General features: G+C 31.1%; 1 protein-coding gene across 2 annotated transcripts in view; it reads left to right on the plus strand.

Annotated features, from left to right (window-relative positions):
• LOC111618482 (insulin-like growth factor 2 mRNA-binding protein 1) overlaps positions 1 to 19,016 on the plus strand; it is a 111,177-nt gene that overhangs the window by 59,695 nt on the left and 32,466 nt on the right. Inside the window, exons 8-10 of one of the 2 annotated variants that reach the window (XM_023360032.1) lie at positions 6,845 to 6,939; positions 7,086 to 7,202; positions 9,310 to 9,739. In XM_023360032.1, coding sequence (XP_023215800.1) covers positions 6,845 to 6,939; positions 7,086 to 7,202; positions 9,310 to 9,739 — 642 coding nt within the window. Of the gene's footprint in view, positions 1 to 6,844; positions 6,940 to 7,085; positions 7,203 to 9,306; positions 9,740 to 19,016 lie in introns of both variants that reach the window. The other variant, XM_023360033.1, reaches the window with a different exon arrangement.

Here is a 19,016-nt window from a genome sequence, read left to right on the forward strand (position 1 = left end):
CTGTAGGGAACAGGATTTTCAACTGAATTGGCTGCTCCAGATTGTCTGTTGTTTCCAATATCCGTTAAAGGGAGGTCCATAAGACTGAAGGAGTGTATATTGATGTCATCATATTTAAACTTCTGTGCTATTAAGGCTTTAATATTCTGTTATTTTTAGTATTTCATACTTTTTTCTAATTAATATATATAAAATGTTAAAATCAATTCATTTTCTAATTTAATAAGCAAATTGTGACGCAGTTTAATATTGAATTTTTAAGTATTCTGAACTGTGCATGATTTTTTTTAATATTGTGTAATGTACTGAATAATGCTTAATTCATGTCAACAACTTGTGGCTCTTTTGAAAATAATCTGTGGTTGTTGACACTAATCTCCCTGCTATATCTAGATTGATAAAAGTGATCTGTTGGGTATCAGCATATCCTAACAAGTGCTTACTAAATGTTTTCTGTGTTTTAAAGATTAGAGATTACAAACTTAGAATTTTTTATCAGTGACTATATGCTTTAAAATAATTGGATAATTTTCATGAGATGTTCAAAAATGCTTACATATGTAAAGAAACTCCTTTTTTACTCTATACCATTATCAATACCAGTGAAGAAGTTCTGTGCATTAAAAATTTATGGGTCAATATTTGAGTGAATTAAGTGAGTGAGAAAGTGGAAGGAAGTACAATTTGGCAATAGGATGAAACTTTAAATGAGGAAGTAATAGAACTTTCTGCTAAAATGATTAAATATGTAAAATAAATTAAACAGCCGGCAACTAAAGCTCATTGAATGCTATATTGCTGAAATCTTAAATTTATTATTTTAAAACTTTCACTGAATAATATCTTATTCCAAACTTTTTTCACTTGTGGATTTGGTCATTTTTTTTTATTTCTAGCCTAAAACTGTCATATTGTTAGCCTAAAATATACTGTCAGTAACTGACTATGTTTGTATATACAGTCAACCCCTATAACATGGGTTCCTATAGTTCTGATTCCTATATCATCGAAAAAATTGCGACAGTATTCAAACAAACATACTAAAAAAAAAACTCCTATAATTTGGTAAAACGTCATCGCCGACTCTTGTCGCAACAGGATTGGTCGAATCTAGACTAATAGCGGATATTGCACAAACCTTTGAGTTTAAACAAACAGCAGACCTACTAAAAACCATTTATTATTTAATGTCCATAAACATTATATTTATATTAATGATGTCTCCAAAGTTCAGTGAATTTTTTGCAAAAAAAATAATTTATCAGGAAGCACGCGAGCGCCATTCGATGACAAGCTCCACGGCGAAAACAAGCTTAAGCAATGGTGTAGTTGTACGGTGCACGTTCGGTAAGTAATCCTACAATTTTTTTGTTTATAGCATAGTTTATATGGATTATTCCCAAAAAATTATACGTATTTTGGAAATGTTGAGTCAAATTAGTCTAGAATCGATTAATTTTATGGGAGAAACCTTTCAAACAGCCGTAGTCCGTAAACTGCATATGTGCCGGGTTGTGATTGGCTGGACTCATAGAAAATGGATTCATAAAAACCAGAACGTATCTACTGTGTTATAGGGGGTTGACTGTAGTATGTTTTGAAACACGTTTTTTATTTAATTCTGCAGCTTTTGGTACTTTGATTTTTTTTTGTTAAAATTTTAAATGGTATTTTATTTGCAAAAAAATTTTTGATTTTTGGTCTAATTCCATGTAACTGGCTTAAAATTATCAACAAAATAGTTTCAAAATATGTATAATTCTATGCATGAAAAGCTAGAATTTCTGTAAATAAGTAATATAAAACCTTTGACACTTTTTCTAGCATTTTCTTTAATGATACTAACATTTTTGGCTATATTTAAGAGTCCATTTAAAAGAATATAATTACACCATTTTGAATACTCATTAACTCATTGCTAAATTAGAAAGTATTACTATAAAAATAGATTCACAATAAACCTTTGAGTAATCAGTAAAATATTTATTTGAAAAAACAAACATTTTCGATCGCATTCTTCGGCCTTCTTCAGGTTAAACATTCCGAGATTCTAAAAGCCGTTGTGCTTAAAGATTTAAAAGTTTTGGAACATACACAACTCATTATGCGCATGCGTATCAAGCATTGCATAAACAAAATATATTTACTATTTTGCACATGCATGAAATGGTGGAAAACACATTAAATAGAGTGGTGGGGCCATTCTCCTTCAAAAAGGGACCATAGATTTTAAAGGGACCTTGTATATATTGGCTCCTCGATACGCTCTCTCGATAAGCATATACGCGAACACAAATATGACATTGATCATAACAGATGCACCACTGCCTGCCCTATCAACTTATGCTTCCACCCCGGGTATAAGTGCCGACTTACATAACGCGCGAGTCATTAAACTTTCACACAGAAGGGAACACACATGAACACTAGAAAATCTGGAAATATATAAAGCGGGGTTACGCAATAACTGCATCAATTATAAGGATGCGATTAATATTTCTACAGCTTGGAAGTTTGTTTTTGAAGGAGAAGGCCCCCACCACTCTATTTAATGTGTTTTCCACCATTTCATGCGTATGTAAAATAGTAAATATATTTTGTTTATGCAATGCTTGATACGCATGCGCATAATGAGTTGTGTATGTTCCAAAACTTTTAAATCTTTAAGCACAACGGCTTTTAGAATCTCGGAACATTTAACCTGAAGAAGGCTGAAGAATGCGGTTGAAAATGTTTGTTTTTTCAAATAAATATTTTATTGATTACCCAAAGGTTTATTGTGAATCTATTTTTATATATATTGTACCAGTACCTGGTGAAGAGGAACCTTTACACAAGAAAGTATTACTTTAACAGATCACAAATATTTTATTGTCCTGGACTTTGAAGCGATGTATGTATCCTTCCATTAAATTAGAACTGTGCTTCTGTGCCCTTAGAGATTTCCTTTTTCAAACAGTACCATCCAGGCCCAAGCATCACAACCATATTTTAGAGTTAGCCCATCTAATGTGCTATACATTTTTCTTTCAACAAGCAAATCTATCTTCAAAAAAGAGGAGTTTCAATGGTTAGCTCCCTATCTGGAGACCTCTGTGAATTAGTAGTTAGAAAATTGGAGTGCCAAGTCCTAGAAAATTTCAGCTCAGAAATCATATTATACACACGTTATGTCGATAACATTCTTATTATTTGGAGATCTAAGCCAGATATAGATAGGCTATTGCAGGCTATCAATAACAACCCATTTGGGCTTACATTAAAATTAGATCAAGGAGGTGATAAGACGGCCCATTTCCTTGACCTCCATATACACCTGGGAAATGATTGCATAGCTACAAAAGTATACCATAAGCCTAACCTACAATCTGTCTTTATCCCCTCATCATCAAACGATCCATATATTTATAAAATAGCAGCGTACAGGGCTCTGATCCAAAGAGCTTTTACCCATTCCTCTAATGTCAAGGACGCATTACAAGAAGTACAACGCATAAAACACATCTCCATAGTCCATGGTTACAGCAGTAAATTAATAGAAAGGCTAGTTCACAAAATACAAGGCAATGTAGAAACAGAAGTCGTGAATTCCAGATCTCTAGCACAGCAAAGAAAATGCATAGTAGTTGATTTTGATTATAGAATGAGTCAAACCTATAAAATCATAGCCAAGAAGGTCAAAGTAGATCTATCCTACAAATGTAACCCGTCAGTATATAAACTTCTTGTTAATAGCAAAGATAAATGCAACAAAGCCAGAAAACCTAGAATATACTCAGTACTGCTGGATGACAACAGATTTAATAGGAGCAAAAAATTAACATACATAAGACTCAACCAACAGATCATTAGCAAAAAAGATAGTGGAGCATAAGTATGATATGCAGAATAAGTTTAGTACCACCCTAGCCCAATATGCAAGCAAGCCAGGTGTAACGGCTAAATAGGATGAAAGCTAAGATTATAATATCAATACGCAATAACAGCAAGCTAAGAACAATAGAAACACTGGAAATCTTTGCAAAATCCCTCAAAGAAAATTGCATTAACAGCAGAGATGCAGACTCACTATCTATGGCCTGGCAGTCACTCATTGACATCCACCTAAAGGAAGTGGACTAACTTATCTATCTCTCGCAATATATGACATTGCAATTATACGAATTTATAAATATTTTAATCCTGTTGGTAATAGTTATTCTCTGAAATTCGTTATCCATTTACATATTAATTAATTGTGTTTTAATAATTTTGTAAAAACATTGACGTCATATACGTTAATTTCTTTTCATACCTAACTCTAATTTGTTATCCATTTACATTTATTAATTAATTGTGTTTAAATTTTTTCTGTTTCCATGTATATTTAATGATTGTAATTTAAAAGGAATTTTGTTAAAAGAAAAAATTTTTTTGTGAAAACTATGACGTCATCAGAATGAAAACAAATTTTCGAATATCTTGCATTCCAAATATTGTCAAACCTGAGGAAGGCCATTAAATATAGCCGAAAACATTAGTTCAATTAAAGAAAATTGCTAGAAAAAGTGTCAAAGGTTTTATATTACTTGTTCAAATTATGTATTTTACTATTTTATTTGTAAAAACCATGATGTCATTAGAACGACAACAAATTTTCGAATATCTGATGTTCCAAATATTCTCAAACCTGAGGAAGGCCATTAAATATAGCTGAAAACATTAGTTCGATTAAAGAAAATTGCTAGAAAAAGTGTTGAAGATTTTATATTACTTATTTACAGAAGTTCTAGCTTTCCATGCATAGAATTGTTGGATATCTTCATTTCATATATATAGATGATATTGCTGCAGTAGTTTCATAACAATGAATAGTTAAATGATATCAAACAAGAAATTGAACAAATTGTTGATGTGAAAAATCCTAGGTATTATCTGGCCAACTTAGCTGAAATCTTTAATTTGATTAAACAGGTGCAAACTAAATGAGTCTATTTGTAAAATAGGGATGACACTTTTATTGATATATAAAGAAATATTTGTGTAGAAAGACTGTTTTGGAAGAAGAAAAGTGCTTTTAATCTAAGAAAAATTGATTTTTTTTTTTAAAGACAGGCAGTAATTNATGCATGTGTTGATGGAATTCAAGAATAAGAATAAATTATATATCTTGTGAATGTTGTCTCATAGGAAGAATGTGTTAATAAAAATTTCTAAATTACTTGAGTGATCTGAAATCTGAGAAGTATCAGTTTTCATCTAAGACATTCACTTTTTTAATGTCAGCTTTAAACTGTTCAGAATCAAAATATTCACATTAAAATAAATGGAGATTGTTGTTGGGCCACAATTTGAAAAAATTGTAGACCTATAAATTCCCACTGTTGTTCAAATGCTTTTCCTTAATCTTGAGAATGGAGTTAAATAAATGAAAGCCAAGAACATGGACAGATATGGAAAGATTAGGGAGCATGAGGCCTCAAGTAACTAAATACAAACTTCTGGTGCAAACTGGAAGTTGCATTATTTTAATTAAATTTTTCCCTAAAAGATGTTAGATAGATGACTGGCAAGACACTATTGCTAATGGAAAAGTATGATTTACAGGGGCAAGACATTACTAATTTGATATGGAGAGCATATATTTTACTGTTAAAATGATTAAAAATTGCAACACTGCATTGTGACGATGTAAGAAGCAATTATTAATTGTGACATCTAAAAATTTTAGATTTTAAGTGGGCATTACAGAAATCAGTGTACACACGATTTTATTCAACCTAATTGACTGATCTACCAGAACTGATTTTACTATACTATTCATTACTGTAAAGTCAGTCATCATTTTTTTTTTGTTTTGACTAACTATAAGAAATTGTGTCGGTTGCAATGAAGCATTTATTATTCAGTATTCTTTCAGGATTAGATTTTAGATGGTTGACTACATGTAATGTTAGTTGGCATTACTGTAAATTTTCTTATATTTTAACTAAAAAGTACTTGCACTATAATTCTCAGCAGTATACTGGTCCATTGTTCAATTATTTTTAAAGTTTTGTTTTATTGATTAGAGTAAATATTTTGCTAGTCAATTGACTACTTAGAATCAGTGTTCTTCCCAAGATGGTTTTCATAAAATAACTAGAATCTGTTACTTCACACAACTGATTAGTTTTGTAATTGGCATATGGCAAAATATTTTTGGTTGGGGAAAAAAATTTTAAAGGTAACTCACATTGTTAATGATATTTGCACATTATGATATGACATTATACAACTGCTGCTTTAGTTTTCTTGTAAATATGTATACTGTAGAGCGTCGTTTATCTGAAACGTCAGTTATCCGAAAGAATTCCAGTTGGCAAATTTAAATTTTCGCTAGTGCTGTGGCGCTGCAATCTTTGTCTATATCTTGAGCTGCTCCATTTGTTTGTTTTAGCTGGCAGCACTGGCACTTTCGTGTAGTGTTTTTCTGAGGACTGTGTGTTGTGCTGAATCGAATGTTTTTGATACTACATTAACTTCTAAAGTATATTTTTTTGGTTTTCATATTTTAAATATATTTATTTTGTTTGTAAAAAGTAAAGAAATAATTTTTAACAATACAATGGCCACAATTATTATTTTAAAAAGTTTACGTTGGGTTTAACATTGGCGAAACTTTAATGCAAAGCAACACTCAACGGAAGAAAATTTCAATGTGGGATAGGTTAATATATTTTTTCGTACAAAATCGGTTATCCGAAAAACCTCAGTCCCCAATTGATTTGGATAAACGACTCTCTACTGTATAATTATAACGTTTGTGTAATAAATACATTTTCTATACATATAAACTCTGCTTAAACTACATTTATTTTGATAGGTTATTACAATTTATGGTAATCCTGAAAACTGTTCATTAGCTTGTCAGAAAATTTTAGAAGTGATGCAACAAGAAGCAAATAATACAAATAGAGGGTAAGTTTTTAAAGAGAAATTTTGTTAAAAAGATAAGTGGACTACTATTAATTAAAAGTGTTGGTTACATTCAGATCAGAATTAAAATATTTACTTTTTTATACTTCATGTGATTTAAGTTTTTATAAAGTTACATATTATTACAGAGAAATACCTTTGAAACTTCTGGCACACAACAATTTAATTGGTCGAATTATAGGTAAAAGTGGAAATACTATTAAACGAATTATGGGACAAACTGATACCAAAATAACTGTTTCCAGGTATGATTTTAATATTTCATTAAGAAAATAAATTTATCATAATTTATTACAGAATCAAAAATTTAAATATAAAAATATTTGAAGTATCTTGCATCTGCATAAATTTTTGTAATTATCATCATCCATAATAGTTTTATAATTCTATAATTTTAAAAACTAAGGTTTTTACCTTTTACAAAGTTAGAGATGAAAAATCAAATATTTTATTAAAATAAATGACAATCACAAGTTCATAGATTTGTGTGAGCAAATCTAAATAGTACTACATCCTATCAATAACAGAAAACCCGTAAAACATGGAAAAACAAAATTGCCCTGCCAGGTTCCAGCTTTTGCACATTTTATTGTATAATTAGTGTAAACCCAATAAAAACAACAACTGCACACGTAAACTGGAACTATACTTGAACAAAACAAAATAACACCTAAACAAAAATAAACAAATTTTTACTATTTGAACGTTTTTGGCCACAAAATCCAGAAACTTCCCCAATATGTGGAAAGTTTTCCTCTATTCCCTTAAACACCAGCATTTATACATTCATATGGGGACAGTCTCCATCAATCAGCAGATGCTCAAATATTTGAATCAGATTATACTGTCCTTTTGTACATCATTCGAATCATCTCCCCAATCAGTGGGCAACAATACAGTGATACCTCGACTTACGCTACCCCGACTTACGCGAACTCGGAGTTACGCGATTTTCAAATCTCGTCGATTCGTCTTTTGTTTGAGTGCCATGCACTCTTGATTACTCACTCTCCCCACACTATTGTTCGGCTTACATGTTCGGACGTGTCACGTGGAATTGACACATAGCTACAATTTATTTTGTGGTGTTTATTTCTGTGTTTGTTATATCTACGGAGACTTGAGAGACTCTATATGGTGATTTCTTGTAACCATGAACAAATCAAATAATGAGATAAGATTAACGAGAACATTTATTAGCTTACATACATCCGACTTGGATTTTACACAAATTGTGAAATTATACCCCGACTTATGCGAATTCGACTTACGCGGTTATTGCTCGGTCCTACCTATCGCGTAAGTTCAGGGTATTACTGTACACATGAACCAGATCATTTGAAAATTGTGCAGTTATATTTCGATCTTTAGCCTAAAGATGTCTATTGAAAGTGGATGAAAATGTTTGCTTGACAAGCGAGTGATGATTTTTGCTGGTTTTTAGGTTATTGAATTAATGTTCTTTAAAACTGTTTCTATAGTTTGATAGTCACACTATCACAACTTAAAATGCAGGACTTGGAATTACTATTCTTCTCTAACTGTACTTAACTAATACTCAAACCTTGACACAAAAACCTTTAAAAAGCAGCTTTTTTATTCAATTTTTTAACATTTTCAACCAGTTTGAATGGCCTTTGTCAAGAACAAAAAAAAATCTGCTGAATAAAGCAAATTGAATAAAACAGCTGCATTTTAAAGGTTTTTGTGTCGAGGTTTGAGTATTGGAATTACTATAATAAAACATTCCTTGTCACTTTGTCCACACTGTGGCTGTATGGTGCCATCTAGTAATATTCTTCAGAACTTTGTATCTCACATTGTCATCATGGCTGTCTACAGTCATCGAGACAAATTTCCTGCAAACTATATACCATGAACAACTGGTCTGGCAAAATGGCTCAAATTATTTGCCATATGCTTCTTGTCAAGCAGATGTGCAATGTCTTTCTGTAGCAGTGACAGTGATGGGCAATCAAGGGTATGTGTATCTAATGTGTTGAAGTTACTTTTGCTGTGTGTTAGTTTGTTGTGCAAGTGTACAAAATTGTAATTTCTTTTACACTTTAATAATATATTCTGAGAAAAACCTATAATTGATTGATTGTTGTAATAAAATATAGTTTTTGAAAGTAATACTTAAAATTTAGAATTTTCTACGGAATAAATTTTATATTATTTAGACCTTTCTTTTAAGACACTTCAAAAGTTTTCGTTTAAAAATATTTTTTAGTTTGAATTAAGATGTTTTAAGAATAAGATGTAACCTTTTAATTTCATTACTTTGTAAATGGATTTATAGAATTTTTAATAAATCAAAGTAAATTTAATTTATTGATTGCTTTACAGCAGCATTCATGATGTCAACAGTTTCAATTTGGAACGAGTTATCACCATCCTGGGAAGTTTAGAAAATATTTGTAAAGCAGAACAAATGATCAGTTCAAAGTTACGACAAAGTTATGAAAATGACTTAGCTGCGATGGCACCTCAAGCATTAATGTTTCCTGGACTTCATCCAATGGCTATGATGTCTACATTAGGTGCTGCAGGTTATCCACCTGGACGTGGAGGGCCAGCAACTCCACCTTATAGCATGTATAATTCACCACCATCATATATGCCTATGATGTATCCTCATGGTTCTAGTTCACCACAACAACAAGATTCACAAAAGGAAACTGTGTACTTATATATTCCAAATACAGCAGTAGGTGCTATCATAGGTACGGGAGGAAGTACAATACGTGATATGATAAGTTCTTCTGGTGCCAGTATCAAAGTAAGAAAATTTTACATTCTAATGTTTTTTTTTAATATAAGGTGTGTTCACTGCTTCATACACACTATATACTATATAGGTAAATTGCAAGTTAAGTTTTATATTTTTTAAATTATTTTTTAAAAAGATGTAGAAAAATCTGAAATTTAGATATTAAAATGTTGGTATGAATAGAGTTTACTATTTGTATAAATTATTTGCTGTTATGTAGTGGATGTCTAGTAACTTTGTTATGTCTCATCTATCACATCAGTCATGAGCAACCTGTGGTTATAGACCACATGCAGCCTGTGAGTTCCTAATATGCAGCTCCTGAGAACTTCACAACATAATTTTATTTTCCTATCTTCTATCTTGTGCCATTATGCAACCTAATTAAATTGATATTTATAAAGCACAGCATTCAAATTATACTTGACTAGTGAAAAGATGAGAATAAACTATACATTACTAGTTTGTATACCATTAGACTATATCATTTTAATATCTAAGTGTACTGGTGGTTAGTTTGATGGTATTCAGCAGATTTAGCCTGCATCTCCATAAGAAAGTGTGCGCAATCTACTGGAATCTTACTCTCATGGTCTCATCATTGTATTAATTATGATCAGATATTTTGCATTAAGGATATTGACATCTGTCTTTTATTTTAGATATACTATATCATACACTATTGCTTAAATTATTTATGCTCTGATATAAGCTTTCAAATGAGGGATAATTGATATATTTTGGTAATAAGTAAAAATCAGATAAAGCCCAAAAAAGTAGCAGAGAAATCTTTATTGTTAATATATATTACAAAGAACTGAGAGACTGAACAGTTAAGTGAACCTCTAATTCCTTTACATGATGACTTAGTTTACATTCAAGTTACTATTATAATAGTGCTGGTTTGGGACAAAGGTACAGTAGGCAATCATTAATGTGTAAGAATGTCGAGGGGGTGCTGAAATTGGGTGTCATTAATTGATGCCTTTTTTTGAGATTGAGAGAGCAAGATATTAATTTAATTTTTGTTGGATTTTAGTAACTAACAATTATATAAAATATCTTGTAATTTTTTAATTTTTATACAGTTATTATTTGCCCTCGATTGTAATTAGAATCAATACAAATTCATTGTGTCATTTGATCTGTATATTTACCAGTCAACCTCTGGTATATATTACTGAGGAGGATGACCACATCATCTTCAGAGGGATACCAAAATATGGTTCTTAGTGTTGGTAGAACTCTTATTGGATTGATAGATAAGACAATGCTACACTGAAAAAATTAGTGAAATTAGCACCCAGTAAATGAAAAACTTTGGCATCAATTGTTTGTTATATTTGGAATACAAAAATTTAAGTTTACACATTTTATTGAATACTTCTGTAGAAAAGGATGAAAAGTAGCACAATAGGATATAAAGACTTGAGTGATGTCCAGTAAAATTATGTTGGCAAGCAAGTTTTATCTCTAAACATTAAAAAAAGTAGCAATTGCTATCAAATATATATTTTGAAAAAACCCTATAATTAAGTTTTCCAGTACTTGATAACTCAATAAAGTAGCTATTTTGAGAATATTCTTAGAGAACATGTTGATGGATTACTATAAAGCATCATTTAAAATCTAAGGAACACATTAACCTACAAAATTCCTATAATTCCTGGATGCAATTATATTCTTTTATGAGTTTTTGGAATTTATAGGCTACCCTACAGTTACTTTACAGGAAGATTACAAAAAGATAAAATTGAAAACAAAATTTAAATTTATGCCCTTATAGATTTTCTTATGTATCAGTAAATTTTAAGAGATTTTATCATGAGTTGCATTAGCCTGTCCTACGTTGATCCTGAAAATATTTGTGTTGACCTCATTGATCTGTGTGGGCGATCCCGAATATTTCCGTGTTTACATCCGAACGTTTTTGATATTAAATGTCGCTTTGCATCGCAATTTTTATATTAAAACGAACTTTTAAAATAAAATTTTTTTGTTTTTATATTATTCAATATATATATTTTGTTTGTGAAACATTAAAAAAAATAATTTTTAACAATACAGTAGCCACGATTATTATTTTTAAAAAAAAAAATTAGGCTTAACATCGACGAAAATTCAACATGGTGTCACAGGCAACAAATAAAAATTTCAACATCGATTAGGTTAAAGGATATTGTCATTGGTCATTGTACCATGTACCAGTAGAAAGTCAACATAAATTGATTTATAATGATGATGCTAGGAAGAGGGGGAAAAGCAAATTTTAGTGAATTTAATCCGAGTACTGTAAGGTCTCTTTTTATGCGGATTATTTTTATGCGATTTTGAAGTTGTGCGGTTTGTATTTTATCCAAAAATTTCTTGGACAAACGTACATATAGGCTTGTTTAGGAAGCCCGCGTATAGACAGTCTCCAAAAATCGTGGAACGCTCAAAGCTCACTCCATTTGTTCCACTGACATATAACGTTTATGGATGTAAAGGACAGCTAGATCTACCTTAATCGCTTTAGTTCCTAGCAATTTTTGATATAAATGTAATTAAACATAAAAAATACTTAAAACTGAAAAAAAAGAAAGAAATGCGTTAATTTTGAAGAAAAAGCTTCAAATTTTAACTTCCTTTGTCTCGCCTTTCTGTGAAATCTGACGCTGATGAGTCATTGTTTACACAGCTGGATGACCTTGAACACAGCTGGAGTTGGATTTCCCGGGGCATTCTCATAGACGTCGCGGGAGGACAAGGGTTTAAAGTAGGGTGAACACTAGCTGGCCGTATATTTTTAAATATTTTTAAAAAATTTGGAGACTTAAAAAACATTCCAAAAATTCAAAAAAAAATTTCAAAAATGGCCTTAAGGACCGTGTTTTATGTAACGCTATGTAACCTGCCCGAGTTAACTCGGGCGAGGAACTAAAGGGGTTTTAATTAACTCTTCACATCCAGATGTCAGTGATTTGTTTTTAGAGTGAGCTTTTGCAATTCGGGGATTCCCCTTGTACATGATACTTACCATCGACAAGTCGCTATTACATCATTCTGAGTTTCGCATTGAAAGGTATAAACTGTAATTGTTTTGAAATTAAATTTTATATGAATTTCTTTCAGACATTCGAAGTAATTTATTAAGCAGCCTATTTCTCTTAATTTCTGCAAACTTTTTTATGCAGTTTTAAGTTAATTTTAACTCATTGTTTTGGTTTTATGTGATTTTAGAAAATTACGGAACGTATCCCTACTTTTTCAAGGCAAGTAAAGTCTTTTTTTATGCGAATTTTTTATATGCACTTTTCTGTAGAACGTATCCACTGCATAAAACGAGACCTTACAATATACATAGAGATTACAACTAGTTATAAAGAACTAGACTCAGTTGTTAGAAGATACAGCAATATAACATAAGAGACTCAGAATGGGATAATAAATTTGATTATAAACTATTGGGTTATTATTCTCTGCAAATAACTTCTTCCTAAAGACTGATCATACATACCCTACAGCCAGATATCATACCTATCCCATGTTGAAATTTTTCTCAGTCGCATGTCACACCATGTTAAATGTTTGTCTATGTTAAGCCTAATGAAAATTATGTTTTAAAAAAAAATTATTGTTTGAAATTATTTTTTTTTATTTTGCACAAACAAAATAGATAAATTAATAAATGTAAAAAGAAAAAAATTTATATTTCATAAGTTTTAATATAAAAATCATAACGACTAGCGATATCTAGTTTCAAAAACATGCTGATGCTGAAACGAGCTATTGCATCTACCAGTCAAGGTCAGCAGGTTGTGACCTGAGATAAGTCAGGAATAACATGGGACAGGTTAATGAGTGTCAGGAGTTTATTAAAAATACAGAAACAGTATTTACAGTAATACCTGATATTTGAAAAATCATCTTTCTTATGAGAGAAAGGTGGATGAAATTGCACCTTGCACCTAGCATGTTTACTATGTTTGATATTAGAAATGAGATTTAACTTTGGTGCAACTATAACATAGTTAAACAAAATGATGCCATATTTTTCCAACACTGTATTTAAGGAGGAGGAGAAATAGATCAAGGTTATTGAGTTAACTCAATCTACTGGCCCAGTGAAGTCATTTCAAAGAATATACATCAATATTGATTATATTGGGTTGTTTGGAAAGTAATTTCGTTTTTTTTCTGTGGAAAAAACACACTATTTTTATAATACGTATATATTTTGTTGAATTATTTCTCGACCATTTTGGTCAAATATTTGTTGTCATCGTTTCTGGTAGTAGTATGATTTCACATTCATAAAAGTTTTGATCGTTGCTTACAAAAAAACTGATCCAAGTGATTTTTGACATTGCCATTTCAAGTAAATGTCTTAGTTAAAAAAAAATTTGTATAGACCAGAACACGTAATAATCTGAGTGTGCTCAATCTGGCAAATATGGTTGGTGTGATAACATGTCCCATCTAAGTTATAATAGTTTCTGACGAGTTACCAAACTTGTGTGAAATTTGACATTATCGTGGTAAAACACTACACCTGTTTTGTTGATCAATTCTGGCCGTGTTTTCTGTTTAATGATATTACTCAATTTGTTTACTCGATGGCAGTACACTTTTGAATCAATTGTTAAATTGTCTGGTAAAAGCTCCAAAAAAAAAAAAATTTCCTTAAAATCCCACCAAATAGAGCATCTCTCTTTAAGAACATGTGGAACCCATATATCAAGCTTTGAAACACAACCAATTTGTTTCAAGTAATCATAAACAATTCAATTTGACAGATTTAATCTCTTAGTGATTTTACGTGTTGTTATTTGGCAGTTTGCTTCAATCAGTACCTTTATTTTGTTTTCATTGGCTTCAACTGGCTATCCAGAATGTGGTGCATCTTCAATATTGAAATTTACCAGAACGAACCAGAACAACACTGTCTTTCTCTTAACACATCATCTCCATACATGTACCACAATTTTTTTCTTTCTTGAACAGCATTTTGATTTTTTGATGATAAAAAAGCAAATATGCTGAAAATGCTGCTTTCAATCTTCCATATTTGATGGGACACAAAAAATAAACAATTGCACAAAATCAAACAAAATTTTTTACAAATATGCCTTAAAATGCTAGCTGTCAAAATATATAATGATGATATGGTTTAGAATGAAAATGGCAGAAAAATACGACTAATCCATCTAGTGGTAAAAAAACAAACTTACTTTCCAACCTAATAAAAAGTGGAATTTTCACTTCAGGTATCAATCTATATATCAGATTTTTCAAATCAAGCATTAACAATCTTTTTGACACCTGGATTGCTGACACGTGTGCACAATTTTTCTATGAGTCAATGATACACATGCTTCTCTCAGGTGAGAAGCTCCTGAGTCTTAAGTATTCTCAAAACCTCTTAGATGGTTTGAGGATCTTTGACAAAAAGCTTGGATCCTGCATCTCTTGTGCTTTTATGGAAGTCTCTAGACTAGCAGTTCCCGAATTATTTTTATTGCAGAATCCTTTTCACTTTAGTAAAAAATGTTGGAACCTTGACAATTTATGATGATTACAGATAAAACAGCAAATAGAAACATCAAAAACAATTTATCGAAAATGCAAAAGGGAAAAAAGTATTACTTAACCATTCACATTAATGACCAGTTTGAATTAAATTTTTCTTTCAATGTTTTAAACAGTGCTATTGCCTGGATTTGTACCTCTGTTTGTATTTGCCTTTTTTCAGTCTCCTTGTCACTAGAAACATTTTGAAATACTTGATACATTTTTCTTAAACTCTTCTCTCAGCCAATGCTCCATGATTTTCATTTAGGGTATACAGAAAACTAAAGTACTATAAATTTACATGATTTCCATTATATTTTTATATGAAAAATGTTTAAAATATCACAAAAAGATTGCAGTGCAAAACTTTGTCTTTGACTTATGCCCGCTCATACATTGCACTATAACACTACAGATTATGGAACATTAATTAATTCTATAAAGGAATTTTAAAGATCATTAGTTAATATGCTTAAGTTTAAAAAAATGCAATATTTGGTGGACAATCAATTTCCTACTCTGTATTTAAGAGCAGTAGGAGTTGCAAATTTTGAATTATCTATACAGCCAGGAGGATTAACATTAAAACTTTTTCGAAAAGCTCTAGGATGTGGGGGAAAAGTCTTGCAATCTACAACACAGTGATGAAACAAGAAATAGCACTGCTCATCCAACATCAGTAAATTGAGATACGTATATCTAACAGCTAACAAAAACAAACTTCAGGAGTTGTTGCATGTACAATCAAGAATTTAGATATATTATGATTGTTCTATGCAGCATGAATACAAGAGAGTGTAAATATATTGAAGGCACTAAAATCAACAGATCTTTTTTGTCATTAAAAAATGGTTGATGGTAATTTACATTGTAAGAGTATTGAAGAATACAAATAAAAATTTCTTTTCATAATCATAGATTATGAAGATAAAATTTTTTTAAATACATATTATATATTTTTTACTAAGATCCCTTTTGTTAGATTATTAAATGATACATTATGTATGACAAAAAGTTGCAAATAAACCAATAACAACCAGAATACCTTTAAAAATTCTTATATATAAAAATCTTAGCTAATCATAAAATATTCATTCTTATAATTAAGTTAAATTCTTACATATTCTATGATCAAAAATGTATATACATTTTTGATCATAGAATAGGTAAGAATACATAATTATGTATATATAATATATGTAAGAATAGATACATTATGTATATATAAAAACAACTGATAGGTATTAGAGTAGGATTTCTGTTTTTGAAATGAACAACTCAAATGACTATCAGTAAGTCAGAGGTGACTGTTGATACCCAGCATTATGAATAGTGAAATAAAATGTATGGCATACTTAGAGTAATTTAAGACTCATTTCTTAATATAAATCCAGTGATGATCCAACAGTAGTGCAAAATATATATTGTCCAAACATTAGGGAATCATTCAAGGATCTATTATGGTGTTAAGTGTACAGGAGGAGTAACACTCAAAAACACCCTTTGTTCCAAAGGAAGTTTTTGAGAAAAAGTAGCATTGCGACTTCCAAAAAGTTTAGAACTTGCAATTGTCATTATAGTCAAAATTTAAGTTTGTTTTTTTATTAATGCTGCTTATCACAATTTTAGTAGACTAATATCTTTAAAGTGAGGAAGTTGAGCGATAAGATCGAATCTTAAAGGCTGCAAACTAAATTCTAAGTATGTCGATTGAGAATAGTTTCATTATTCTAGGCTTATATTTTGTATGATTATGCAATAATAATAGATTTTAAATGCAAAGATTAAATTTTTTCTTAGATACAGTAGAACCTCGAAAACTCGGCCTAATGTGGACCGAAGGGTGGCCGAGTTTGTGAAAATGCCGAGTTATCGGGAATGGGGTTAAAAAAGGATAAGTATGCGTGTTTCCTCAGAAAATACTGTACTGTACTTGTATGTATTGTTTGCTTGAGAATACAACAGAGAATAAACTGCCCAAATACCCTTAAACAAAGGAAAAGTACGTCCTTTATGAAGGCATAGAGCCTTTACTACATGAAAATGAAAATTAATGAATACACGGGCAACAGCAATATTGAAATTTACCAGAACGAACCAGAACAACACTGTCTTTCTCTTAACACATCATCTCCATACATGTACCACAATTTTTTTCTTTCTTGAACAGCATTTTGATTTTTTGATGATAAAAAAGCAAATATGCTGAAAATGCTGCTTTCAATCTTCCATATTTGATGGGACACAAAAAATAAACAATTGCACAAAATCAAACAAAATTTTTTACAAATAAGCCTTAAAATGCTAGCTGTCAAAATATATAATGAAATTAGTCACTTTAAGAAGCAAATGCTACTCATTTGTAGAGGTTTTTTTTATTTTGACTGGATAAAATGTTTTTGAGCCTTTGCATACCATTAAAATTCATTTGAAGAAAACTTATAACAGAAAAATGTTTGAATAGAAGGGTTCCTGCAATTTCCACATCACAAGGAATAGAACTTTATAAATTTTAAAGTTCAAAAGTATTCATAAGAATCAAAAGTGTTCAAGAATAATTTATAGTTCTCTTAAATTTCATCAAGTCTTTAAACTAATAGTTTCTTTGTTTTTAAATGTAACTAAAAACTAAACAATCATTAAGAAGTGTTTGAATCTCTCAATTTTAATAAATCTGTCTAATCAAACCTAGAACCAGGAACATTGAAACTGAAAATGATCTTTTCAATCATCCATCAGCTGAAGCAGAATACTTTTGTTAGGAAACAAAAAGGATGTGGTTTATATCTCCTGCTTGGTGGTGGCTTTCAATCATGCACCTTTTTTTTTTTTCTAAGCTCACTATTTTTATAATCCACATCTAAGGTTCAGTATTGGAATATTTTTCTCTTTTTTCTCAACCATACGGTTCTCTCCTTTGTTATCAGTTCTTCTACTATCTTGGTCAGAACATTCTTTTTTCTACTGTAACCTGATCTGTTTCTTATACCAATCTTGCATATTTAATATATAAATACTCTGCTAGTGTGGTAATGATGCCTTCTTACGTAATCAATTTGGTACTAGAGGTAAGCGTTAGGCGCCATCTCTTATTAATATTAATAATTATAAATAATTTTAATTAATTTAAATAATTTGGAACCGCTGGGAGAAAAAATCGGCCCGGAGCGGGACTCGAACCCACAACTCCTGCTTACCGTGCAGATGCGTTGCCAGTTACGCTACCCGGACCTCCGATCCGATCTCCTCTTCCAGCGTATATAATCTAACTACTTAACCATCGACGGTTATTACAACGCCGGCTGGGGACACATTCAGTGCCCACGTCCTACTTCCCATACGGCTCTCAACCGGCCATCGCAAGCCCCGGCAAGGCGTAATATATATACAAACATCTCCAACCCGATATATAATTATAGCTACAACCAACAGACTGCCGAAAATCTATCGGGCTAGTTTTATGCTACTTATTAGATAAATTACGTAATCAATTTGGTACTAGAGGTAAGCGTTAGGCGCCATCTCTTATTAATATTAATAATTATAAATAATTTTAATTAATTTAAATAATTTGGAACCGCTGGGAGAAAAAATCGGCCCGGAGCGGGACTCGAACCCACAACTCCTGCTTACCGTGCAGATGCGTTGCCAGTTACGCTACCCGGACCTCCGATCCGATCTCCTCTTCCAGCGTATATAATCTAACTACTTAACCATCGACGGTTATTACAAC

This window comes from Centruroides sculpturatus, unplaced genomic scaffold (assembly GCF_000671375.1).
Source record: "Centruroides sculpturatus isolate CEXI.00-Female unplaced genomic scaffold, Cexi_2.0 scaffold5, whole genome shotgun sequence".
Taxonomy (NCBI): Eukaryota; Metazoa; Arthropoda; class Arachnida; order Scorpiones; family Buthidae; genus Centruroides; species Centruroides sculpturatus.